The sequence below is a fragment of the Talpa europaea genome (assembly GCF_964194135.1).
Source record: "Talpa europaea genome assembly, chromosome: 1".
Lineage (NCBI taxonomy): Eukaryota > Metazoa > Chordata > Mammalia > Eulipotyphla > Talpidae > Talpa > Talpa europaea.
The window spans coordinates 157,180,976-157,207,274 of record NC_140073.1 but is presented as its reverse complement, the minus strand read 5'-3'; the positions used below and the strand labels follow the sequence as shown (position 1 = coordinate 157,207,274).

Here is a 26,299-nt window from a genome sequence, read left to right as displayed (position 1 = left end):
CCTGCGGCCCGAGCGGTGAGGCTAGTCCCAGTTTCCAGCGCGCAATGTCCACCTCCCTGAGCCCTCGCGTGTGTGTCCTGCAGACTAGCCCTTGCGTGCTGGTTCTTTGAGCCTGGTTGGAGAATTGCTCAAGCCACATAGATGGTCTTTTGGGAGCCACTGGGGAATTCCCAGAGCCCCGGGGTGCACAGAGCTCGGACCTTGGGACTGTGCGAGGAGTTTGCGAGTCCCTGGGGTGGTGCCGGATGCTGCGGGGTGCCGAGGACAGGTGCCTGCTCTGAAACGGGGTGGAGATGGCGGTTCTTGGATGAAGGAGCAGAGGGCTCAAGCCTCCAGCCGGCTGGTGTGCGGCGGGTGCCAGTGCCCCGGCCTCGCCCTGGCAGAAATGGATCAGGTGTTGCGCTCCCTACCCAAACCCTCCGCAGAGCAAGAGCTCCTGGGTCACATCTGTAGCGAGCCCATAGGTTTGGGGTCACCTCAGGGTGAGCTCGGGGGAGCCCGGGAGTGCCTTGGACTCTCCGTCCAGCCAACCCTGTTGTATTTGGCCAGAGCGCTTGGGAGCTGGGCTCCCGGGGAGGGATGTGTCTGCTGACTCGTCCCAGCAGCTGGGAAGTGGAAGGAAAATAGACAGGTCGACAGCCCCGTCTCACATTCCTGTTGTGCGCTTGGCTGAGGTTGTCCAGGCCGAGGAGCCGATGTTTTGTTTGGCAGGACACGGCCCTCCCAGCCGTCGGAGGAGAGGGGCAGAGGGGGGTGCTCCCCGGCCGACCAGGCTGGAAGGAGCGGGGTCGAGGGCCCCTGCCCCAGGCGGTCCCGGGCCTCACCTCCCCGTGACTTCCTCTGCAGGGCGGCTTTGGCCGAAGGGGACCAGCGGGAGCGAAGGTGAGCCTCGGTCAGGGCTGCCCTGTGCTCCCGGGAGACCCCTCGAGCACCACGGGCTAAACGATTTCAAGAATAAATTCCCCTCCCTCAGCTCCTGGAAAGGATTGACATTGGGGTTCAGGGGAGCCGTAGGGGGAAGCGGAGGGGGGGTGCTGCAGCCTGGGCCTCTCCACCACCACGTGCCCCTCACCTGGTCCTCAGCAGGTGTCACCTCTGGCAACTCCATCTTCACACCCGCGCCAGGCAGCTTCTGGCCAAAATAATCTCGTTTCACAAAACCAGCTGAGGAACGGGGGTTGCAGGGCAAAGGCCGACCCGCTGCGAACCTCCCTGACCCCTGCCTGCGTTTTCTCTTCCTTCAAAGGGCAACACAGGCGGTCCGGGCCCACAGGGCTCTGCAGGGGAGCAGGGGTCCCGCGGAGCACAGGTCAGTACCCGTGTGGTTGCCTGTCCGTGATGCGTTCCCAGATGCCCTAGCAGTTTTTTCCCTCTAAGTTGCAGTGAAAGTCAATTTTACAAAACTGAGCACAAAAGGAGCCATTCTAGAGTGAAGACTCTGGGGGCATGTAGACAGCCCCAGAGCCACCCAAGCGCCCGCCTCGATTCCAGACGTGGCAGCATCCCGCGCGTCAGCCCCACCCGCACAGCCGTCGCTGCTCTCCTCTCTGCCTGCGGGGATTGGCCTGGCCTGGACATGGCGCGGCCTGGAGTCATGAGCAGTCTCAGTCCCTTCATTTAGCACCGGGCTTGAGCTGCAGGGCAGAGCACGTGCCAGTGCTTCATTCCCTTTTCTTGGCTGAATAATATGCCACCACGTGCAAGGATCTGTGATGCTCAGGGAACATCTCCTCCAGGTGGCACTTACACTGGCCTTTTCCTTCTCCAGGGCCCCCCAGGCCCCACAGGTCCTCCAGGCCTGATTGGTGAACAGGGCATTCCTGGAGCTCGGGTGAGTCCCACCTGATCCCACCTCTCTCTTTAACTGAACTGTTGGCACAGGATGGGCGTGGGGTGTGATCTGCAGGCCGGCATTATACAGACGGACGATTTCCCGAGGCCCCCTCTTCAGCAACACACACTCTGGGCCCAAGGAGGAACAGCCACCGAGATCAGTGTCTAACCCTAGTCGGGAGTTTAGGATTTGCACACTGAAAACTGCCAAGCGCACTGTGTGTGCAGACTGGCACCGAGTGGTCTTGCTTATGTCCCAGTTTGCACTAACTGTCCCTGTGCATGGCCACATTTGGGCCACGGGTGCTGAGAATGGCCCTGAGTGCAGCGGGTGGTGGCCCCCACCTGGGGCACTTGGCTGGGGGCTGAACTTCTCCCTGCTCTTGCTGTGCTCCAGGGAAGTGGAGGGCCCCCGGGGGCACCTGGAGATCGTGGCAGAACCGGTCCCCTGGGAAGAAAGGTAGGTCTTGATCCTGCTCACCTGCTGAGGTCAGCCCCCCCCCCCCAAGACAGGTGGCCACTCCCTCCTCTATCAGTTGTCGTCCTGCTCCTCCCCCTCCCACCACCATCTTCCCCGCACCTGCGCCCTGGCTGGCAGCCAGCTTGGCCATGTGGCCGCTGCCTCCAGGGCAGTGCTCAGCAGGCCGGCTTTCTTTCTTGCAGCCTGGGCTGGGGCGGTCACAGGCAGCTCAGCACAGCATCAGGGTCACACTGAGGGACTTTCTCTAGAGTTTTTAGACATTGTATTACCTTTATTGTGGCCACATTGGTTTGCAACACTGTATGATTTAGGCATTAAAACTAGATCTTCTGTGTGACCAGTGACGCCACACCCAGGTGTCTACCCAGAGAGACTGCGAGCTCTGCACACGCGTGCGTGTGGAGCTGTGTCCAAGGCGCTGGGCCGGGCTGGGGGCCGTGACGGCTGGGGCCCGTCACGTGGGGGCTGAACACCTGCTTTCTATCAACCTGGAGAAAAACTATAGTTGATCCCAGCTAGTCTGAAGAGCAGCGTCTTAATGCACAATCGTATTCACGCAAACCCAGTGCTGTCTCTGCCGCCTGTGCCCGCCAGTCCGGGCTGCTGCACCTGTTTCTTGCTTGCTCCCCATGTGCATGTCCCCACGAGGATAAAAGGACAAACGTGACCTCCCTGGCTGCTTTTCCTGGACTCCACGCGGGAAGTGGCAACTTAACACAGCCCTTTTGTGGGAATCCCAGGGCCTGGCCCACACGGAAGCCTGATCCCGTGTCAGACGCCCCGGCCCTCAGCCCTGTTTCTCATGCACAGGGGGACTCTGGAGACTCAGGACCCAAAGGTGGACTCGGGACCCGGGGCCCTCGCGGGGAGTCGGTACGTCAGCCTGGGGTGGGGCGGATGCCGGAAGCGGGGTGGCGCCTTAGGCGGGGCTGCCCTTTGTCCTGGTCACTGGAGTTGGTTCCAAACAGGGGTGACTTGACTGGCACTTGAGTTATCAGGGACCCCAAATGGAGAAAGCGACCCAGGGCAGGTGCCTGTGGCGGCCGCTGAGCTGCAGCATAAGATTCATTGCACTGGGGGTCGTGGGCCCCCATCTTCCCGGAGCACTTGGGGAGTTTCCTGAAACTACTTCCCTTTGGCCCCCGGGCGCGCTGAGCCTCTGGGAGCTTTTCTGCCAAGAAATAAAGTCCCTGGAGAAGGGGCCGCTGGTCTCGGCTCTTCCTTTTAATGAGCCATCCAAGAAAACGGTGACTTTGGTTCTTCTTTCAAATGTTATCTGAAAGCCGCAGTCCGCTGACCACTAGCCATTGTTTTGCACGGTTCATTTCCGTACCAGATACACACATCTGTAGGACTTCGGGAACTTTTCTAAGATGAGCCATTACACCGCAAATCTATGTAAATGGACCCGGTCGATTTGACTGTTATAAACCCCGAATCCTGCCTCTGTGGCTTCCGTGCAGTGAGCCGAAGTTGAAGAAAACATCCACTTGGTCACTCCCAGTCTCAGAAATGGGACTTGGGCCGTCCAGTCCGTGTGACCCCGCGGGGCTCTCCGGGTGGGCAGCGCTCGCAGTGCCGATGTCCCCGTGTGCCCGCGCGTGGCCAGGGAGCAGGTCCCGGGGCCTTGAGAGATGCGTGCCGTGCAGCGTCACGTGCGTCCTGAGACAGTGGATGGTGTCTGGCTCTGGGGGGAGCCTGCAGGGACACTCCGGGGGCTTGGGGCCCGCAGCTCGGGGCTTTGGGCGGAGCAGGTCGGTGCCCGGTGAGTGCCCGGCCTGATGCAGTGTTTCTGATCTAAGGGAGACGACGGGCGAGACGGCGTGGGCGGTGAAGGACGCAAGGGCAGAAAGGTACGTCTGGCTCTGCTGGGGGTTCTTGAGCTTGGCCTTGTATTCTTTTTCTTTTTTTAAGATGCATTTATGTATGCTACAAAAACTGGGGTGCAGGCCAGAGGTGCAGGGGGGAGAGGATTCACCAGGTTCAGTGGGGAGCAGAACAGGTGGATCCACTGAAATCCACTGCCGAGGGGAGCAGCGGGGAGACAGGAGAGGTCTGCTGCGCCCCGTGGGTCACTCCCCGGCCAGGGATCGAACTCGTGCTGCAGAGGCTGTGGACAGAGTCGTAGTGCTGCAGCGTCCTATTCTTAATCCCTTGCGCCACCAGGGAGGCCCCTGGACTTGTAGTCTTAAAGAGTGATCTCAAATCGCATAATAGCTTGTTTCTCGTGATGCCTCTGGGTGTGTGTTTTCTGCTCAGCAGTAACTTATTGTGGGTGATTTTAAACCAGGATCACATGGTGCATCATTTCCTTTCCCTTTGCAGGGTGAAAGGGGGTTCCCAGGACACCCTGGCCCCAAGGTGAGCACGTTACCGGTGGGCTAGAGGGGGTGATACGTCCGCGGGCCCAAAGTCAGTGTTCCCAGTCTTGGGTCAGCTGCTATGCATGAGCCCGGGAGAGGCCCTGCCCTCTCCAGGCCCCCCTCGTCCATCCAGGGGCGACGGTGTGCGCCCATCGTAGCTCGCAAGGCTGGAAGGGAATGGCGGCAGTAAGAGACTCATCGGCCTTAAGATGCTGTGACACTGTCAGCACGACGCCCTCATGTTTGCTCCACAAACAGGGGCTGGGCCGGCCTGCGGAGCACGTGGGAAGCCAGCCCTCGCACGAGCCGGCCAAGGGCAGCCCCTGGCCCCAGCCCGCGTGGCTTCCTCCTCTAGAGCTTAATTGTTGCTTCTGGGCTCTTGCCAGGGAACCCAGGGTGAGCCAGGGACAGACGGAACCCCGGGACCCAAAGGATCCAGAGGACGAAGGGTAAGTGCCCGTGCCTCGCGCCGGCGAGCACAGCAGGTGCAGCGGGTGGGCGAGGCCATGGCGTCCTCGAGCATGTCAGGCTAGCACGCGGGACACCCGCTGTGGCTGTGGGGTGTCTGCGCCTCCTCCTTCGGCCGTGCATGTGACGCAGGGCTCCAGGTGCTTAAGCAGGCTGAGAGGGTGTGCCCCCCTGCCTGCCACACCAGGCTCCTGGTTCTGGTCATTCCCTCTGGGGGTGGCCGCCCCCCTTCAGAGTCAGAGTCTCAAATTAGCAAATTGTACTGGGTCGGTTTCTAACAGTTCTCGGCTGAAAATGTAGTTAAACCATCACACTAACCCTGTCGCCGTGAGGCTAGACGGCCGTGGCTGTGCGGACAGACGGCCTCACAGCAGAGACTGGACGCTGGCTTGCACCTGCCCTGGGTGCACGCTCACTGGTTGCAGCTGCTGGTTTCTTGCACGTCCCGGGGTCTTGTGCGGGCCCTGGGGTGGGCTCATCTGACCTTAGCCCCCGGGGGCACAGGGGTGGGTCACGTCGGGGCTGTGAAGGTGCCGTGTCCCTACACTGGATTTGGAGACATCAACCCCCTGAAAGTGAGCGTATTCTCAGGGGACGGGGCCGTGGGGCTTCCTCGCCCTGACCCCACCTTCAGCTGAGGAGCTGAGGATTTTCCTCCTCTTGCGACCGTTGAGCAATGCTTGTTCTGCCCCCTCCAGGGAAATTCAGGACCTCCCGGGATGATGGGCCAGAAGGGAGACCCTGGCTACCCAGGACCCTCCGTAAGTACCCACCGGACCCCGTCCAGCTTCCGGTGCTTGGCCCCACCCCACAGCCCCAAGAGTTCCCGCTCTCTCCTTTGCTGACGGAGAAGGCGGCCTGCGTCTGCATCGCTCTTGTCAACCCTCCTGGTCTGATGTCACAGTAGAGACAGGAGCTTCAAGGGGCAGAGTAACGGGGCCTTTTAGGGGAGTTTCCAGAGGGCGCTGGCGTCTCGGACAGGTGGCCCTTTGCCTTCACGACCTCCTGGTAGGAATGTTTGAGGTTTATGTAGAGGGCAAACGAGAGGGGACAAATCTAAGTAGTTCTTGATGGCAGCTTCTGACATGATTACGCCGGACTGGGCGTGGGCCCTATAAAATCCAGGGGTGCCCATTCTGCCCTGCCACCTGGAGCCCCAGGCAGCCTTGCCCAGCCCTGCCGTCCCTTCACTACCCTCTCCCTTACCCGGGCTCTCCCAGGTCCTCTCCATACAGTGAAATTGCTGAGTTCAAAGAAGAGTTGAAGAGATAAGCCAGGAGATGGGAAGTCCCTGCTGGAAGGAAGGTTAAGGACGAGGTGCTCGAGCCCCGTGAGCGGGACAGGACGGCCGAGTCAGGAGGGCGCCTCTGCCTTAGTGGGAGAGTTAGTGGGCATTGCAGAGCAGGCAGGGGCAGCCCTGGGGAGACCCCCGCATGCCTGAGCCTCAGGTGGGCCACGTGCTGGGATGAGATGTTGAGGACAACCTGGGTGTACCTGGGGCTGCCTAGGAGTAGAGTCCAGCGGGGGGTTCAGACCTATAGGGGCCAGCGGCTCCGCTCCGCCCCACCTGCCAGCAGGGTCATTGAGCTCGCGCTTGAAGGCAGAGCTCGCATGAGAGAAGCTGTTTAGAGTTAGGGTGAAGAGTGATGACAAGCCAGCAGGTGGCTTGTGGTGAGCTTCCAGGGCTGTGGGGTGCGAAGCCATTTCAGAAGACAGAGGGCCTCGTGGGGCAGCCCTGCGCCGGCCCTCCCACTGGGCCCCTCCAGCATCGGAGTCGCGGGTGTGGGGCTGAGGCCCTGCTGTGCGTTTCTGTGGCCGAGCCGTCCCGTCCCTGGCTGCCCATCTCAGCCTCCTCCTTTGCCTCCACAGGGTCACCAAGGCAACAGAGGCGACTCGGTGGATGTAAGTTGACCGCAGCCGGCCGGGTCTTTGCTCTGGGAGCCTGTTGCCTGCTCCTCTGACAGCCTCTTCCCTTTCCTTTAAAGCAATGTGCCCTGATCCAGAGCATTAAAGACAAGTGTCGTAAGTACCCCCTTCCTCTCGCCATGATGACTTGTGTGTTTGCTTCTGAAATCGCCCCGCGGTGGCCTCACTCTCCCCACTCTCTCTGTAGCTTGCTGCTACGGTAAGTCCACGTCGGGCCTGTGACTTCCTGCAGAAGAAAGGGAGAGACCCTTCGTGGTAAGTCAAGCATGTCTCGGACTCCCCCTACCAGGGCCCCTGGAATGCCCCGTCTTCCCGACGGAGCTGGCCTTCGCCCTGGACACCTCCGAGGGGGTCACCCAGGACATCTTCAGCCGGATGAGGGAGGTGCTGCTGAAGCTCGTGGGCGACCTGACCATCGCAGAGAGCAACTGCCCGCGGGGCGCCCGGGTGGCTGTGGTCACCTACAACAACGAGGTGACCACGGAGATCCGGTTCGCGGACTCCAAGAGGAAGTCCGTGCTCCTGGACAGGATCCGGAACCTGCAGGTTGCCCTCACATCCAAGCAGCAGAGCCTGGAGAACGCCATGTCGTTTGTGGCCAGGAACACGTTCAAGCGTGTGCGGAGCGGCTTCCTCATGAGGAAAGTGGCCGTTTTCTTCAGCAACAAGCCCAGCAGGGCGTCCCCACAGCTCAGGGAGGCCATCCTGAAACTCTCAGACGCCGGCATCACGCCCCTGTTCCTTACCACCCAGGAGGACCGCCAGCTGGCCAATGCGCTGCAGGTCAGTGCTGGCCCTGGCATTGCCGGCCTGCCTAGGGCTTGCGGGGGCTCCAGTCCCTCACTTCCCAGACGCGGCCCAAAGGACACTCCACACCCTGCCTTGCTCCCACGGCCCCTCCTCACATGGAGAGGGCTCCTGGGCTGTCTCTGGAGGTCTATAGTCTCCTGTGCAGCCCCCAAACATCGGGGTCCAGCCCCCTGAGGCCCCTGTTCAAGAGTCCAAGGCAGCAGGCAGCAGGCGGCAGGCGCAGGCGGAGTGGCCGAGGTGCCCTTGTATCTGCTTAGACGACATGTCTGATGGCTGTGAAGACACACAGTGACTGTCATGACAAGCAGAGGCGGCTGTCAGTTCTGGGTCTTGCTCCAGCGGGTGACAGGCATGGAGGGGTGGGTCATGGAACAGGAGGGCCGAGCTGGTCTCTGCTGGCTTTCCCCCCAGATAAGTGTTCAGTGGCCTCCCCACTGCCTCTGCCAGCCGCGGGTCACTGCCCCAGGGCCCATTCTGCCGCGCTGTTGGCAGCTGCTGAGCTCATGCTTGGGCCTGGGGAGGCTGCCTGGCTGCTGGCCTCCGCTTGTCTCCTGAGGGAACCTCTAGGGGCCGGTTCCCCTTCTGGGCCCCGGGACCAGGCCCTGTGCTTGGGCGCCTCCCTTCCGTAGTGGAAACCGAGCTGTCATTTGCTAGATAGATGCCGCTCCCCACCGCGTGAGTGCTCGGGGGGGGGCACCCTGGTGGGTGGGGCCGGCCCATCTCCCTAAGCCAAGTCCTGGCTGTGTCACCACAGCCCTTGCTGGCTGGACCTGGACAGTGGGGGTGGGTGGGGATCCCCTTTGCTGGTTGCTATTATGGCTGAAAATAGTGGTAATAGTCCAGCCCCTTTACGTCGGCTTTACCCCCATTATCTAATCCAGCACGACTGGGAATTCACGGTTACCCCAGTTTACAGCTGCGGATACTGAGTCCAGGAGTTCGGTCCTTCAGCCTCGGGTGCAGGGGAGGGTTGGACCCCAGCTCCCCTCTGGGAGCCTGTTCTTCCGTGACAATCAGTGCCCCCGTCCCCCCGACAAATGAGCGGACCCTGCTGTGCTCAGAGACCCAGTTGCCCCTCGGCTCTCGGCCACAGCCCCTCATCGCGCCCCCACCAAGCGCTTCCTTCCATTCCCGCAGATCAACAACACGGCGGTGGGGCACGCGCTCGTCCTGCCCCCCAGGAGGGACCTCGAGGGCTTCTTGAAGACCGTCCTGACCTGCCACGTCTGCCTGGGTAAGGGGTTCCTCTGGCAGGAGAGCCTGTCCAGCCTGGGTCCAGCGCACTGTCCAGCGAGGGACGCTGGGTGCGCGGCAGTCATCGGCATCCACAAAGATTTTATCCAATTCAATTGCTTAGTTGAGGGAGCGCTGGTTTGCCCCGCCAGGTGCTCCGGGGCTTGGGCTCACGCCTCCTCAGGTGTCACGCCCGCCACGCGCCCCGGTCACCGCCACCGTCCCTGGCCCCTCCCCGGGCCCCGGCCCCGGGAGCCTCAATTCGCAGTGGGACTTCCAGGGTGTGCGATGCTCCGGTCCTGTCCGCTCGCAGCGTTGCTTGTTTAGCTCCGCCTGTGAGTGGAATCGGCCCCTATTTGTCTTCCTCCTTCTGACCTTGTCACTGAGCACACCCTCTCCCAGGTCAGCCACCCTGTGGCAAACAGCAAGAGCTCACTTTCCTATAGCCGGGTAGTTCCGCTGGGCGCCTGCAGCACTTCGTCGTTGCTCATCGTGCCTGGACACGTGGGCTGTTCCGCCGCGCGGCCGCCGTGGGCGCAGGATTGGGGGTGGCTTCACTCCCGCGTTGTGTGTCCTTCCGGGGCCACCCGGGAGTGGCCTTGCCAGTCTCATCGCAGACCTACTTTTGATCTTCGAGAGCCCTCCACGCTGTTTTCCACCGGGGCTGGGCCCGTCTGCTCCCGTGCACAGGGCTCCTTCCCTCGGCCCTCGCCAGCACTTGCTATTTCTCATTGTTTTGGTGGCGGCCATTTTCAGGGGTGTGGGGGGGTCTCATTGAGGCTTGATTTACGCTAAATGGAGCTCCTGAGGGCTCTGTAACTACCCCTGCAAGCAGCGTCTGTATTTCCCGCGGGCTCCCCAGACGGAGCTCCGCGCTGACGGGCAGATTCATGTTGCACATAGAAGGGGACGCGGGGCTGCTGAACCTCTGACCCTGGAGTTCAGAGTTTAATGTGCCGACTTGCGACTCCGAGAACGCCCTTCCTCAAGCGTGGCAGAGGAGCCGGGCGCTTTCCCCTGCCCCCTGCCTTGCGCATTTGCTGCGGCTTGTGCTCAGCTGCAGCGCCGAGGCCGGCCACGGCCCACCGGCACCATCGAGCTAGGTCTCTGCCCTCGGAGACAGCGCAGTCCCCAGGCCCGCGGGATGCCACGATGTCCCCGTGGTGTCCTCGTGGTGTCCCTGTGGTCCCCCGGGGTCATGACGTGGCCGCTGTGCTTCCCCTAGACATCTGCAACGTCGACCCGTCCTGCGGCTTTGGCAGCTGGAGACCGGCCTTCAGGGACAGGCGAGCAGCGGGCAGTAGCTCGGACGTCGACGTGGCTTTCATCTTGGACAGCTCCGAGTCCACCTCCCTGTTCCAGTTCAACGAGATGAAGAAGTACATCGGGTACCTGGTCAGGCAACTGGACCTCAGCCCAGACCCCAAGACCTCCCAGCACCTTGCCCGGGTGGCGGTGGTGCAGCAGGCCCCCTACGAGTCCCTGGGGGACCCCGATGTGCCGCCTGTGAAGGTGGACTGCGCCCTGACTGATTACGGCTCCAAGGAGAAGCTGGTGAACTTCCTCAGCAGGCGGGTGGCGCAGCTGCAGGGCACCATGGCCCTGGGCAGGGCCGTCGACTACACGGTGGAGACGGTCTTCGAGCAGGCCCCGCACCCGCGCGACCTGAAGATCCTGGTGCTGATGCTGACCGGGGCGGTGCCGGAGCAGCAGCTGGAAGAGGCCCAGCAGGCCCTCCTGCGGGCCAAATGCAAGGGCTACTTGGTTGTGATCCTGGGCATCGGCAGGAAGGTGAACGTCAAGGACCTGTACACCTTCACCAGCGAGCCCAGCGATGTCTTCTTCAAGCTGGTGCAGACGTCAACCGAGCTCAACGAGGAGCCGCTCATGCGGTTTGGGAGGCTGCTGCCCTCCTTCGTCAGCAGTGAGTCCCCGCAGGGGGCGGGCCGGCTCCCAGGCTGGTGGGGCCGGGGCTGTGGGTCAGACAGCAGGTGGCTGATGCTGGCCTCCATGCACTCAGCAAACGTCTGTCCATCCGTCTACCCATCTTTCTATCAACTTTCTTCAGTCCATCACCTATCTGTCATCTATCAATCATCTATCCATCTATCTATCTATCTATCTGTCTATCTATCTATCTATCTATCTATTATCTGTCTGTATCATCTACCTCTCAACAATCATGTATCTGTCATGTATCTATGTATCTGTTTTTCTGTCATGTATCTATTCTTTCTATCCATCTATTTTCTGTCTATCTATGTATCTGCTGAGGGGTGTGTGTGTGTGTGTGCGCACGTGCACACCCATATACACACACCATGTCCCAGACACACTTCTAGGGCCCTGCTTGGCAGTGCACGCACTCAGATCCTGTCCTCGGCACCCCTTTGACTGGTCATCTCCCAGCCAGAGACACGTGTCCCTGATGGTACACAGTCCAGGGGGGTGAGTGGGTCAAGGGCACCTTTTTATGCAGGACTTAGTACACTGCCCTGACATAAGAAGTACATCCTGGTGGGCATCAGGGAAGCTTCTAAAAGGAGTTGCATTGATCCGGGTTAGCTACCCACCTTACCCTTGATGACCTTGGGCCTTTGCCATGTCTCCTTCCCACTAAGCTCTCTACCTTTAGCAGCAAATCCACGCAAATCCTTAGCCCTGTCTCCAGCTGTCCCCCTCACACGAGTGCTCCCCACTCTCCATCAACGGTCTGGACACTGTGCTCTGTACAGGACCTGCTGGCCATTCACTGATGGGCTGCTGGTCCTGCACAGCATGGTCCCGAGGAGGAGGTATCAGTCCTGAGTCTTCCCCAGAGTCGGCCCCGAGGGCTCTCTAACACGGGAGCTTTGAAAGTCGGAAGAAACGCGTCCAGGAATGCTCGTCCCGCAAGGGGAGAGGATGCCCATTCCAGTGGGAAAAGTGTTCTGACATGTGAAGACCTGCTCCCCAAAAATTTTAGGGGAAAATGTGAAGCGAAAGGAAAACCAACACACCCACCCAGGCGGTGTTGCTTCTGCATGTTAAGGTGTCGCTAAGCAGAGCGTTGAGAAACGTTGAAAGCAGATCGATTATAATCTAATGTCCAAGTTTGGGACTTGTCAGAAACTCTGCCTTGATTTTTCTTTCCTGCCTTTCCCCTCACATTGAGCCTACATTCCCTCTCACCTAATCACCAGCTATTGCCAAGTGGCAGATACTGGCTTAAGGTGTTCGATGGGTCAGGTGCCATTATGCGAAATGCTTAAAATCACGGATTGAGCTTATCTAAAAGAATTCATTGGTTCAACAGATATTTATGGACGGTCTGCCGTGTGGTCCATTTAACTTGTTAGCAGATGAATTTTCACTTGCGTTGATTCGCTGGCACTGAGGCTACCTTTTTCCACTTCTTCCCAGGTGAGAATGCTTTTTACTTGTCCCCAGATGTCAAGAAGCAGTGTGACTGGTTCCAAGGGGACCAGCCGGCCAAGAATGTTAAGTTTGGTCACAAACACGTGTAAGTGGCTGTGATTATTGTTTCCAAAGTTACCTGCTGGGGGGACACAGACCCCTGCCAGCAACACCTGGCTTTATGGGGGCCGAGGAAACCCAGAAGTGGTGACTTCTGAGAGGCCGGGCGGGGGATTCTCTGGGTGGGGCCTGTGCCATCCGTCAGCTTGGCTGAGTAACAAGCTGCCCCAACACAGTGGCTTACAACACTCTCCCTGGCAAGTCTGTGGGTTGGCAGCTTGTGCCTGGGCTCCGCTGGGCAGGTCTTCTGGCCTCCATTGGGCTCATCACAGGCTTTGAGCAGCCACGACTGACGGTTAGGGTGGTCTCTGCTCCTGGTTATCCTCACTTCCCAGGAGGTGAGCTGGGTTCTTCTACTGGGTGACTGGGCAGGGTGCAGGAGGGAGCATGGACAGGGCGAGGCCTCTGCAGCCACGGCCAGAACCCTCATGGGCTCACATTCAATGGCCAGAGCTTGTGCAGAGGCCAGTGTAGCTAGAGCCAAGGGTGGGGAGCCAGGCTTGGTGGGAGGACCTGCCACACCACGCTGTCAAGGTCCCGGATGGAGAGCAGGTGGGGGGGTGGGGCCATATATCCAAATAGCCACATCTGTGCGAGGCGATCTCACGTAGAAGGATCGGATACATAAGCCAGAAGGGGCCCAGGATCTTCTCAAAATGGTGTGTGCTGTCACGATACAGGTGACGGTGTGTGAGGCAGCGTGCACTTCCAGGGAAGGCAGATCGGGGAGGCTGCTCAGTGACCCCAGGTCCAGCTCCATCTTGAGTGTCCACTGTGGGAGCAGAGAGGACAGTGTGGCCTGCGAGCGAGGGCCAGGCCCTGGCACTTGCCCAGGAACTGAGTCAGACGGTGTATGCCCCTGGAAGGCCGCAGCACGTGTTGCTTTGGGGGCATAGGGGCTCGGACTGTTGTGCCCCAGGAGATGTGGATCTGAATGATCCATGACAAATGCGCGTCTGGCTTACTCCCGAGGACTCCAGGGTGGGGAGGGAGCCGCCCTTCCTCCACAGAGCCCTTGCCTCCCCAGCTCCTGTGTCTAGAGCCGGACTTGGGCATTACCGCTGGGGCAATTGGGCCGGGGTTGGAGCCAGGACGCCTGTCCTGCTTGATCTCGGGCCACAGTGCTCCTGTCGGGCCTTGATTCATCTTTATTCATTCTCCAGAACATTCCCATGGCTCACCCTTTTCTTTAGAAAAACAGAATGAACAAAGGACCCTAGAGTTTGGAGTTTATAAAATCATCATGAAAATACGCTGCATATGACCTATGGGAGGAAATATCCAGAAAGTGGAGCAGTCCAGCTTAGGACCAGAGCCAGCAAAGGGAGTCTGTGATTACACCCCGTTCTCTTTAGGGGTCTGTAAATTGATCTCTTTAGAGATCAAGAAATCGTAACACAACAGCCACCCATGTTAACACAGACACAATATAAGCCTGGGCGTGAAACTATAAACTCTTTTAATAGTTTTAACTTTTACTATTTCTTTTAACTATTTCACTTTTGTCTCTTTATTCTTGCCCTGCCTTTATTTTATAAGTCGGAGATAAGACGTCAGGTGGGTTTACAGGACAGCACAGCCGCTGGCGACCCATGGCGTTCTACGCAGCAGCGTGGTTTCTGCGCGCCTCCTCCGAGGGCGGCTTTAGGACACGCAGCGCCGCCCGTGGTCTGTGGGAACAACTGTTTGCATTTTGCTGACAGGGCAACTTCCTCAAGACCCGCTCCCGGGGCTCTGTCGTCGTTGATTTCAGGGATCAGGCAGAAAGACATATAAGGGGAGACAAGACAGCATTTAATTTGTCTCAACAGGAATGTCCCAAATAACGTTACTTCAAGTCCTACATCCAAACCGGTGATGACCATGAAGCTGACGGCCAGCATGGGTGCCGTGGCCTCCACCGTGAAGCCGGTCCCAGCGGCGAATCTGCCCGTGGCCAAGCCAGCTGCTGAGAAACCGGCTCCTGCCAGGCCCGTGGCCGCCAAGCCTGTGGCTGCCAAGCCGGAGGCCACCAAGCCGGAGGCCACACGGACAGCCACGGCCAGACCCCCCGTGGCTGCGAGGCTAGCAGCAGGGAGGCCAGCAGGAGGGAGGCCCACAGCCAGAAACTCGATGGCTGCCAAGCCTATGGCCACAAAGCCAGAGGGCCCCAGACTCCAGGCAGCCAAACAGGCCACCACCAGGCCGGCCACAGCCAAGCCCGTGGGTAAGGGCTTTGCGGTTTTTCTGTTTGCAAACAATCTTTTCCAATCCCCATGAGGCTAGTGAGCCCCTGTAGAGAGTGGGTGAGATGCATCTCCTCTTCCTGCTTCCCATTGCACCTCAAGACCCGCCGTGGGGCAGGGCAGGAGCCTCATTCTCTGGGACGTGGGGCTTGGCGCGCCCTGCCTCTCCTGGAGAACCAGGCTTCCTAGGCAGAGGGGAGAGGTCTATGCAGAAGTAGGGGTGCAGGGAGACAGAGAAAAGCTGCCCCTGGCTTCCAGGTGGGAAACAGGCGCAGGAGAGCTTGGCCGGGGCCAGTCCCATGGCCTCAGACTGACTCAGAGCGTCTGACAGGCCCCTGGTGGCTGCAAACCTCCGCCCCTGCACGAGAGGCTCTGCAGGCAGAGCAGATTCCGGGGTGTGGGGGTGCAGTGGCCCAGTATGCCCCTCTCTGTACTCGAAGACGCCAAGTGACACTTTGGGATGTCACGAGCTGCCCGCGGGAGGGCGGCCGGTGAGGCCTGTGAGATGGAATCGCCTTCCTTCTCTGAGAGGGGAGATGCCCTCAGATTTGACGACGTCCATGTTTTAAATTGTGGGTTCATTCTGTATTGAACCCCACATCGGGCCGGCATCCTGGACCCTGGCTGCTTGGAGGGGCTCCGTAGTGGGATGTTGGGTGAGGGGATGCTCCTAGGTGCTGGGCCCACGAGTCGAGAGGCCTTTGGTGGGATTTCACGGCTCATGTTGGGGGCACGTTTCTCAGGGGCCGGAGCTGCTTCCTGAGACTTGGGCTGCTGGTGTGGCGCGTCTGCCTGGGGCGGGCGGCCGTGGGTCCCAACATGTTGGGGTTTTAGATTAATTAGCTAATTGATTAACCCCCTCCTTATAGCCCCTTGGCCCTTTGTCCCTCCCCCCACCCCATCACCTGGGCAGCCGCCTCAGCGGTTGCTGTTACGAGTCTTGTGCTGCTTGACCCACCTGCCGTGCAGACCCCAGCTCCTGGCCTCTCCCTTCCCGCAGAGTCCGCGAGAGCTCTTGGGGTGCTGTCCCTTGCGGGTCCCGTCCTCCCTGCAGCTCCACAGCCTTCCGCGCTGGGGCGGCCGCCCCCCTGTGCCCTGTCGGTGGCCCCGGGCCTTCCTGTTGGTCTCACTCTGGGCTTTGCTCCCCCAGCTAAGCTGCCCCGGGAGGTCCACGTGTCTGAGGTCACGGAGAACAGCGCCAAGCTGCGCTGGGAGCGGCCAGAGCCCCCCAGCCCGTACTTTTACCACCTGATCATCACCTCAGCCCACGACCAGTCCCTGGTCCTGAGGCAGAACCTCTCCGTGGCGGAGCGCACCGTCGGGGGCCTGAGGGCCGGCCACACCTACCACGTGACCGTGGTCTGCTACCTGAGGGCCCAGGTCCGAGCCACCTACCACGGCACCTTCAGCACAAGTGAGTATGAAGAGGGGGCCCCCAAACCCCCACGTCCCCGCCCCCACGCCCACCCCCCACCTGGATGCTGTGGGGCGTCGGCCGTTCCGCTCGCGCCGTCTGGTCTGGACCAGTGACGCCGCTCAAGCATAGTCCTGGGGACTCGGGCCGGGCCATCTTCATGGGGTCGTGGAAACTGGGTCCCGGCGGGGACCGTTCCCCGCCTCCTGCCTCTGGGGCCCGGGCTGGCGCACAGATCGCTAGTGGGGCCCCTGCCTTCTGCTGGGGCCTGGGGTCTAGGCAGCCACAGGGCCGTGATCCAGGAGGGGCTCCCCTCATCAGTGCAGTGAGTGCACCTCTGGGCTCCCTAGGGAGGAGCCGGGAGCCCCTGAAGTCTCGCCCCCCCGCCCCCACCACAGCCAGGCCGTGAAGAGAGGGCATCGTCCTTCCTCCATGGCCCTCCGGGCTGGGCTCTGCCCTCTGCCGCTCTGGCTCCTGGCCCCCCCACTTCCCTGAGGCCTTCCCTTGTGTGCATTTCCAGTCTTTCTTGGCTGCTCACGACCCCCCAAGTTCTTCTGGATTCTCCCTTCCTCCTTGATCCCACTGCTCCGCGGGTGCAGGCCCCTCCTCTCCCCCAGGGGGTGTTGTTGCGCTCAAGGAGCTGTGCTTGAGCAAAGGGAGCCCCCAGTTACCAGGGCCTGGGCCGTGAGCACGGGCGTCGGGGACCGTCCCCACCCCCCAGGGGCCTGCTTTCCCGGACAGCAGCGAAGAGCTTGTGTGATTGTGCGGAGCCGGGGGCTTGCTCGTTGCCACGGGCGGTGACTCCCCTGGGCGGGCTCAGCGCAGGGGCTGCTCGGGCTCTCGGGGCTGCACCTCACACCAGTCCTCATGGCCAGAAAGCCACGTCTGCCCCGCCCTCGGGATTCCCGAGTCCTTTGGGTCTGACCTACCTGCCATTTGCGTTTGTTTTCATTTACAGAGAAAACGCAGCCGCCACCCCCACCGGCAGCCAGGTCGGCTTCCAGTGCAACCATCGACCTGATGGTGAACACAGACCCCATGGCTGGCGCAGAAATAGGTAAGCCACGAGGCGTGGGGTCCCTGGCGCGGAAGGACGCGTTCTCGCAAGCCGTTAAACCATGGACGTTCTACTTCTGGGTCAGAAGTTGGGCCCGGTCCAACGTCCCTGGGGAGTCCTGCCTCGGCTCCCTGCGCCAGTGGTGGCCTCGTCTGTGTCCTGCGTGGTCACTCACCTCCCACGACCCGGCACATAGAGAAAATCGGACGGGAGCTGCGTGGGGTCATAGCCAGGAAGCCGAGCACCGCTAGCCACCCCCTCGACCCACACCGACGTGGTTCTGAGATCCTGCCGTGCAGGGCTGCCCCCCAGTCAGGGGTCTGTGAGGATGGCCCTGGCTCAACATGTCACGCCTCCTGCATGCGCCTGTGCCTGTGAGCCGGAGACTGGAGCTGCCAGCTGCCCGGCAGGGGCTCTTGCAAGCCGGTCTCTGACCAGCATAGGTCGGCGCGTCTGTGAGAGGCCCGCGCCTGGGTCAGCCGGTTGCTCTGCTGTGAGAGTGTTGGGCCAAAGGCGCTGGCGCTGGTGACCACAGTCAGGGTGCCACGGGCAGCGCTCTGTCCGCCCCGAGCAGAAAGTCTCCAGACTGTGGTGATTGCTGTCTGGCCACGCCGGGGAGAGGAGCGTTGTCTCGTGAGCACGCCTGTCTTGGTCACCGAGCAGGAGAACGGCATGGCGAGCGCCAAGAGGCTTCTTGGTGGGCCAGTGTTTTGTGACGTGCGGGTGTCGGATGCCACCGCCACGGCTTTGTGGGCTGCTGCGTCTGCAGTCCTCGTCTTACTCTCTCCTCTCTAAGTGTTAACAGTGATGTCCACTGTGTCCGTGCAGTAGAGTCTGGACCTTATCTCCTGTGTTTCATGCATTTAGAAGGTTCTGGGTATCTTCTGACTCCACATGCCATCCATCTTGGTGTCATAGTTATTTCTGGAAGGGATCTGCTCGAATGCTTTCCTTCATTGATGGACACTCCCTGCGTCTACGGATAATGTGCCTCTGTCCCTGTCTCTGTCTGCCTCTGTGTCTGTCCACCTGTCTGTCATCATCTGTCCACCCACCCACCCATCTCTCTATCCATCTATCAATCAATCATCTATCATTCCTTCCGAGGACCATGAATGACAATTGGCATTAGGAGTTACTAGAACCAACATACCACGTCAATGCAGGAATTGCGAAACGATCACAACAAAGAAGTGTAATAAGCGCGCATGAATGAAACAGAGCTGGAAAATACTCACAATGCTTTGCTTTTGGAAACAAGTTAGGAGTTGGTCTCTGTTGTAGGGAGCCCCGTGCGTCTCAGAGTCCTCCAGTCTTCCCCATGGAAAGATGGGCAGAAACCCTTTAGACTTCCACAGCTCCCTGTGGCCTGAGCCAGGGACCTGGAAGGCTGTCCCCCGGACGAGGCCGCCCCTGGCTGGTGGCCCTGCAGTCCGGAGCCCTCCCCAGCGCGTCCTGGGGTGACCTCCCCGGGGCCCACTGAGGCTTTTCTCAAAGACAAAGTTCAGGTGGGGTCAAAGATGCTCAGAGCCACGCCCCTGCTTCCGGCCACGCTGACTCCGCCCGCATGGAGTGTGGGGAAGGGACCATCTCTAGGGAATTCGGTGCATCGTTGACACAAGATGGCTGGGGGCCAATTACCTGCGAGATGTGGGGATGTTTTGGTTCTTTAGTGTCTGGTCCAGGACAAGAGTATCCAATGGCGTCGCTCGCATCACCACCCAGTCTTGAAGCGGGACCCCGGCAGGCTGCTCGCTGGCTCAGACCGAGCGCAGCCCCAGACGCAGCAGGGATGTCGGGCCAGGTCCCCAGCCCCGCGCGCTGCTCTCCCTGTGGGTTTTGAAATCAGGCTTGTGTCTCTCAAGCCTGCCAGTGCTTAGGCAGACGGAGAGAACCTTCCGCCTTCATTCTGATTCCTTCTTAACCCTCAAGCCCGAGTGTCCTTTCACCACGTCACGGCTGCACGTCCGCGTCCCACCAAGGCTTTCAGGTCAGCACAGGACAGAAATCACCTGCTTTTCTTTCTTCTTTCTTTCCTTTTTTTTTTTTAAAGATTTATTTATTTATGCATACAAGAACCGGGGTACAGGCCAGAGGTGCAGGAGTGAGAAGACTCACCAGAGACAGAGTGGGGAGCAGAACAGGCCAATCTCCTGAAATCCACTGCTGAGGGGAGCAGCGGGGGGACGGGAGAGGGCTGCTGCGCCGTGTGGGTAGCAACCTGGCTGGGGATCGGACTCGTGCTGCAGAGGCTGTGGACAGCTTCCTAGGTTTCGTCTTAACCCCTTGCACCCCCAAGGAGGTCCCACTTGCTTTTCTTAAGACCCCTTGTCGGGCGTCTCCAGTCCTCGCACTGATGGCGCCCTGCCCCAGAAGGGCTCAACGCAGTTCCCTGTTTTGGGAGCTTTTTGAATTAATCGGATGTTGACAATGCTTAAAACCCAAAGTGGGTAAACAGAATTAGAAAATGAAAGCGCATGCTCCTCCTCCTCCCAAGCACTTCCCTCCTGTCCCTGGATTTACGTCATTTTAAGACATCTTAGAAATTTCCCCTGGGTGGAGATTTTGATGATACTCACATTTTGCAGGTAGAAAAAGGACAACTAACCCTTTATTAGGTAGCTTTGAAACTGTAGTCATTCAAATAACTAGAAACGTAATAATAACTCCTCTAGCTGCCTGGTGTTTTGCACGCAACTGCCAGGGACCACGACGTGCCCTGTTTCCCTAAAGAGTGTTTTTGAGACAATTCAGGCAAAATCAAGTTTTCAACCTCAGTTTGCATGTGGCCGTGCAGGCCGGTGGTTCTTATTTTCTGTGGCAACGAGTCGCTGGGAACAGGGTTCGTACGTGTAGAGCTCTTGGTGCCTTGCTGAGGGTGAGAGATTTCCTTGGTGCTGGTAATATTTTAAGGAGCTGTATTTTGTCACGTTCACTGCAGTGGATTTAGGAAATGTGGTGGTGTGTGTTTGGATCTGGCCAGGAGTTTGTGGGAAAAATCTCCACGAAGTGGTCCGAGTGCCCTAGGGATGGGGGAGGGGTTGACCCTGACGGGCATTTCCCCGGCTGCATTAACTGTGCCCGTTTTGAGATGCGTGGGTTTCATGGACCCTCCTTCTTGGGACCCTGAGGAAGGTGCAGTGTGGGGTGGGCTGGGAGGGTCTCTGTGCCCAGGGGCAGCTGGGTTGGTGTGGAGGTGAGGCCGGCAGGAAGACCTAGGCCCCCTCGAAGGCTGACCGGTCCCCGGGCCAGCGGCACCATCACCAGCTGCCCAGGACCCTGGACTGCAGCACGGTCTGCCCTTGGATGATCCACAGCAGAACGCGCACATCCCCACGGAGCACCCTCCACGCTCCGCATCCCCCAGCGCGCTCAAGTTCTCTGTGCTACGTTTGAGGCTTCTCAGTGGCCGTTCGCTGGGACGAACAGATCTTCCGTGGTTCGCACGGCCTTAAGAAGCCACGCTGCTTCCGTCTCCGTCCTGCTGGTGTCGGGAGGGCTGCGCTGTCACGAATTTGGGCTCCGTGGCTAGTTTCAGTTTCCCCCTCCTCTGCCCTCCTCCTGCTTTCCGGCTTTCCAAGTCTTGGGCAGATATTTTCTATGCATTTTGTAAGTAAAGCTAAAATTCTTGGGTGTTTCTAAGCAATAAACAATCTTTTTCAGGAAACTTACTTTTTGCAGTGCTGCAAAACGAGTCTTAACCCATTGGCTGCGCACCTGCGTGCAGGCAGGGTCTTCCTGCAGGAGACAGCCAAACAGCCCGCAGTGTGTCGCCTCCCCCTGCCTTAGTCTAGATGGCAGCCGTCTGGGGGAGCAGCCACTCTGCCGGGCGGGCGTTTGGGGCCCGTTCTCTGGGCCCGGAGGAACTAAGCTCGCTCGGCTCAGGGGCAGGACGCAGGGCCCTGCCTGGGGCCCGGCGTGTGGCTCACAGCGGTGAGAGTGCACGGCTTGGTCCTGGTGGTGCATACAGTGAGAGTGGAAGTGTTCTCATATCAAGGGAGTGAAGGCCCCCTCCCTCTCCCCGGCGGCCCAGTGGCTGGAATCGGTATCTTAGACTTGATGAAACACAGCGCTGGGCTGGCCGGCGTCCGCTGGGAGTAGAAGGCTTAGTGAAGTGATGGGCAAAATGGACGCGTTCAAGGCAATGAAAGAACTAACTTAACCCACAGGTTGCGAGAGTTAAAGGGCGACACGTCCTTCCTCCCCGGGCCAGAGGGGACTCCTACCCGCAAGGCCGCGTGAGAAGGCGTCTCGGCCAGTTGCCATGTTTGGTGGGGTGAGCGCCAAGGGCTCTTGGCATCTTTTTTTATTGTGAAGCATAAAAGCTTAAAATATGAAGGTCAAGATCTACGAGAGCAAAGGGTCCGAAACATAAGCACAACCGCGTTTAAAATAAAGTCAAGAAGAAAAACATTTTCGGGGTAGCTTCTGAGCCCAGATCTGGACCCTGGAGATTTCTTCCTCTCGGGAAACCATGCTGGCTGCTGAGGCGGGAGCGCGTGGCCGCGCCACCCACCCTGGGCCTGAGGCTCTCCAGCCTCCGCCTTGTGTTTGAGGCCATGAATGGAGGAGGCGCCCGTCCCGCGTTCACAGCCGCAGCCCGGCCGCCGCCGCCTTCCCCTTCCGCTTTACCAGAGACACGCGGGAGCCGTGGTGACTTGCTGGTTTGAAGCGTCCAAGCCGAGACCTGAGCCGTGTGGACGCTGTAGCTCCTCAACCGGAGAGAAGGAAAAGGTTTTTCAATTGAGTTCTTTGTCTGTGTTAGATAGCAATTTATTTCTAATTATAAAATACTCCACTCGCCGAGGAGAATTCAGCCCGCACAGCTGAGGGAGGTCTGACGGCCAGGCCCTGGCCCCACAGCCACTGCTGACCACGTCACCCCACACCCCGCAGCCCTGCATGGAGGCCGCATGTGCCCACGCGTCCGTCGGGCTGAGCCGGGCCATCTCCCACTGTCCAGGGACATCCTGGGTCGGTGGCAGTGGCTTCTGCGAGCAGACCTGGCCCCACCGCTTCCTCCAGAGGCTCACGGGCCTGGAGGGTCTCACGATGGTGCCCGAGTCAGGCCTCCAGGTCCTTCTTTTAGGATGAAATTTTTTACTTGCTTCTCCCAGGCGAAAGTGAGCCGGATGAGAGCGTCGCTCATGTCCTCGCCCCACGCTCTGGGCTCCCCTCGCTCCTCAACAGCAGGACCGGAAGAGAGTGACAGCCAGGCCCGCCTCTGGGCTGGGGGGCTTGGGCTTCGGGGGTCCCCAGGGGCCCCCTCATGGCAGGAAAACGTGAGTGAGGCTGTGCCCGGGATCTGATTCCAGAGAAGCCCAGGGAGTCCAACCACACCTCTTTGGACAGTCAGACAGTTTTATGTTGGAACGGTTGTGTCAACCCAAATTCAGAAACCAGGGCATGGGAGCCTGGAGCTCTGAGACGCCTTGGGGTTAGGGACTGGCTGGTCTCCAGCCTTCACTGTGGGGGCCTACATGCTGCCCCTGAATAATGATCCTGAGCTGTTTTCCTGCTCTTTCCAGCGTCCGCTCATAGTGGCCGCATCTGTCCCCTTAGCAGAGTCCAGGTGGCCGGACAGAGGGTGTGAAATGCAAGAGGCACAGTTTGGTGGTGCCAGAGGCCCTGGAGAGCTGCAGGTTGGGGGGCACTGTGCTGTTCCCTGGTGCTGGCCCATGGCGCTGGGGACGGGCAGCTGGACACAGATGGCCAGGGCTCCGGGAGCTGCCATAGGAGAACAAACATGGGCCTTCGGGGCTGCTCTGGTGAGAGAGGGGAGGGGTGAGGTGGCCCTTGGCCTGGACCTTCCACCATCGGGGGAAGCAGCTAGTAAAGCGGGGTTGTGCTGCAGGTGGGGTGACCTCTCCCTGCGTGGCTCCTCCATCACACTCCTTGAGAGCCAGGCTCACCTGCTGCGCTGGTGCGAGGCAGAGCATTGCTCTCTCAGGTGGCAGCGCTGTGTCCTGGCCTCCCGCCTGGGGCCTCCAAGCTCTGGGTCTCCAGCTGCCTGCTTGGGAGGGTAGGACAGATGTCGCGCTGTGGTGCCAGCCCCATGCTGGGTGCCAGCCCTCCCCGGTCACCGAGAGCCTTCGAACCTCAGCAGGTCTCTGGCTCTGGCCCCCAACACCCTGTCCTTTAGAGTCCAGCCCTTAGGGTCAGCTCAAGCTGCTGACCTTGGTTTCCCCCTTTGCTTCTCAGCACCCATCAGACCTTGGATGCCACCGCCTCTGCAGCTGTGAGCAGCTGTGGAGCTGGGGGCAAGACCTGGAGGGGCCCCCTGCACGGTGGCTGGGTGCCCAGCATGCCCACTGCCCCGCCAACACCTAGGGTCTGTGGGGCGCTGGCTGAGAGTTTGCGCCGACCTTCAGATAGGGCCGGCACAGAGGCGCCTCTTTCCTGGCACAATCTGGAGTTTGCCGGAAGTAAACAGAAGCTTTACTGTGCAGCCACAGACACGCCTCTCCAGGCACAGCTGGACACCATCAGGCCGCGTGTCCGACATGTAAACTTCCTCGATGTGGGGAGGGAGGCTGTCCATCCGGGGCAGCTGGGCCTGCGTCCTACCGCCACGAACCCCATGCCAGTGTCAAGCACTCTGACCTCACGTGGCAGACGTGGCGGGTCCCCGAGGCACAAGGCCACACGCACATGCACACGCACGTGCACATAGGTTTTCTTTTCCACTTTAACTTTTCTTTTCCACCCACGCGGCTCACAGCGCATCGTACGTCTTGTTCTGAGCTCTGTTCTGACCTGGCTTCATCGCCCTTTGCCAGGGAGCAGAAAACGCCGCGGTTCTAAGCGCTGGTTTCTTCCCGGGGGCGCGAATGTGGCAGGAATTGGGGAGTAAAACGGCAGGGCGGAGGCACGGCTCCTTGCCCCTGACGCGACCCCGGGGGGCTGCACAGGATTCGGGGTGCAGCCGCTGAAGTCCTGTCATCCACACGGTGTCTTTCGGGCTCACAAAACAGAACGGGGCGACTGTGCCGTCCGGCGGTGAGGAGACCCAGGTTGAGACCAACCTCAGCCCGGCCCCGGCCGAGCGACCGCCGGCCTGACGGACGCGCCGTCCCCTGTCGTTACAGACATCTGCAAGCTGCCCAAGGACGTCGGAACGTGCAGGAAATTCGTGCTGAAATGGTTCTATGACTCCAAAAGCAAAAGCTGTGGCCGGTTCTGGTACGGAGGCTGCAGTGGGAACGAGAACAGATTCGAGACGCAGGACGAATGTGAAAAGGTCTGCGGTCCTGGTAAGTGGCTCTGCTCAGAGCTTGGCCTTGCGAGTCAGGCCCGCGCCAGGAATTCACTTTCCCCAAATGCCTGAGGTGGGGTGGCTGGGGCGGGGAGCAAAGTGGTGTCTTCAGGGGAGGAAGATGTTCAGAGCAAACCCACTGAGTTAATTTCCTGAGTCACTATCGAGCCGCAGGCCAGCTGTGGCCGGTCCTCGCAGAGAGGACGCACGCGTCGGCTACTTCTGGTCCTTGGGCGACGCCACCACCCCCTATGGACAGAGTCGTGCGACCGACGCGATGGTTAGGAAGAGAAGCTGACGCGGTTACAAGGCGGTCTGGAGAAAAGACCCCCAGCCGGTCACTTCAGGCGCTTGCGTCCTCTAAGTAATAACGCTGGGGCCGGCCAGCGTGTCCCGATGTGGACGGCTCTGTCGGGGTGAGGACAGCGTTGTGGGCGCCTGGGGGCCGTGCCGGAGTGGGGAGCGCTCACGCCGCACAGAGGGTCATGGGGCTGGCAGGGAGGGGACCCGGCTGGGGCAGGGAGCCCCGGGCCCAGGCAGCAGATCCAGCACCACAGAACCGGGAGTGAGTGGGGATGAGAGCGGGGGCCGCGGGGCCGTGGTCCCCAGAAGGACGGCGCCCCTGGCGCCCAGTGACCTGGCTGCCTTGTCTCCCCGCCCCCCAGTGCTCGTCAGCGCCAACGCCGGGGCCATGGCCGCCATCGGGACCTAAGCGGGCGGGCCGTCCACATACCTCTTGAAGAAGGAGTCAGCTGTTCGCAGCCGTCTCCGCAGAAGCTCTGGGGGTCTCCTGCCCTGTGCATTTCACGCTTTCATTGACGCTCGGACTTGGGAGGAAAGGTTCTGCCGCGAGGCTATCAACTTGGTGCTAAATGTGTCTGTGGACCCAACGCTCGCGTCCCCAGGCCGTCACGCCCGCCCGGGAGTGCTGGGTAACGGTGACCCGCTGCTGGGGGCTCCGCGGACGCTCCTGTACATCCGAATGCCCTCTGGAGTCTCACGCTGCGCCTGCCGAGGCGCATGGAAGGTCTAGAGAGCAGCCCCGACCTCACCGCTCACGTGCGCTTCTGCTTGGCTCACCCTCCTGAGCATTCCCGCGCCGGCCGGCGGGAGCCCTGTGCGGGCTGCTCGCCGGCCTTTCCTCTTCTCAAGCCCCTAAGAATCGCTGTAGCTAGCAGGAGGCGAGCCCCCGGCCTTGGGGCACCGCGGTGGGACCGGAGGCTGCGAGCACGAACGGAGAGTGGCGGGAGAGCAGGCTGCGGCGCTCCTCTGATGTGTGTGTCTGTGTTTTTGTTTTTGTTTTTAATCCAGGGGGGTTTAATTTTAATTTTAAAATGTTTAGGAAATTTATACAAAGAAACTTTTTAATAAAGTATATTAAATGTCGTGGTGTTGCTGGCTCTGAGTTTCCACACTCGCCCTCTGCCCGGGAGACCAGGTCTCGCCCCGCCCCGTCCATGATCTGGGCACCACCCTTTGGCTTTCAATGGAGGGTGCAGGGGAGCTATGTCCGAGGTGTGCATGAGGCCAGGCGGGGGCCAGGAGAGCAGGTGGGGGCCAGGCGGGAGCCAGGAGAGCAGGTGGGGGCCGGCGGGGGCCAGGAGAGCAGGTGGGGGCCAGGCGGGAGCCAGGAGAGCAGGTGGGGGCCGGCGGGGGCCAGGAGAGCAGGTGGGGGCAGGGGGGAGCCAGGAGAGCAGGTGGGGGCCAGGCGGGGGCCA

The 26,299-nt window shown here is 60.3% G+C and overlaps 1 protein-coding gene across 1 annotated transcript in view; it reads left to right on the top strand.

The window, feature by feature from the left end:
* Positions 1 to 25,385, top strand: part of COL6A3 (collagen type VI alpha 3 chain) — a gene marked incomplete at its 5' end in the record, with an annotated part of 57,111 nt that extends 31,726 nt beyond the window's left edge. The window contains 21 exons of the mRNA XM_084238005.1: positions 847 to 882; positions 1,247 to 1,309; positions 1,769 to 1,831; positions 2,231 to 2,293; positions 3,125 to 3,187; positions 4,117 to 4,167; positions 4,640 to 4,675; positions 5,064 to 5,126; positions 5,844 to 5,906; positions 7,015 to 7,047; positions 7,131 to 7,167; positions 7,259 to 7,270; positions 7,361 to 7,854; positions 9,019 to 9,115; positions 10,340 to 11,038; positions 12,517 to 12,616; positions 14,442 to 14,836; positions 16,006 to 16,269; positions 17,228 to 17,326; positions 24,415 to 24,579; positions 25,247 to 25,385. Coding sequence (XP_084094131.1) covers positions 847 to 882; positions 1,247 to 1,309; positions 1,769 to 1,831; positions 2,231 to 2,293; positions 3,125 to 3,187; positions 4,117 to 4,167; positions 4,640 to 4,675; positions 5,064 to 5,126; positions 5,844 to 5,906; positions 7,015 to 7,047; positions 7,131 to 7,167; positions 7,259 to 7,270; positions 7,361 to 7,854; positions 9,019 to 9,115; positions 10,340 to 11,038; positions 12,517 to 12,616; positions 14,442 to 14,836; positions 16,006 to 16,269; positions 17,228 to 17,326; positions 24,415 to 24,579; positions 25,247 to 25,293 — 2,943 coding nt within the window. The 3' untranslated portion in view covers positions 25,294 to 25,385. The remainder of the gene's footprint in view (positions 1 to 846; positions 883 to 1,246; positions 1,310 to 1,768; positions 1,832 to 2,230; positions 2,294 to 3,124; positions 3,188 to 4,116; positions 4,168 to 4,639; positions 4,676 to 5,063; positions 5,127 to 5,843; positions 5,907 to 7,014; positions 7,048 to 7,130; positions 7,168 to 7,258; positions 7,271 to 7,360; positions 7,855 to 9,018; positions 9,116 to 10,339; positions 11,039 to 12,516; positions 12,617 to 14,441; positions 14,837 to 16,005; positions 16,270 to 17,227; positions 17,327 to 24,414; positions 24,580 to 25,246) is intronic.
* Between the last annotated feature and the right edge of the window lie 914 nt (positions 25,386 to 26,299).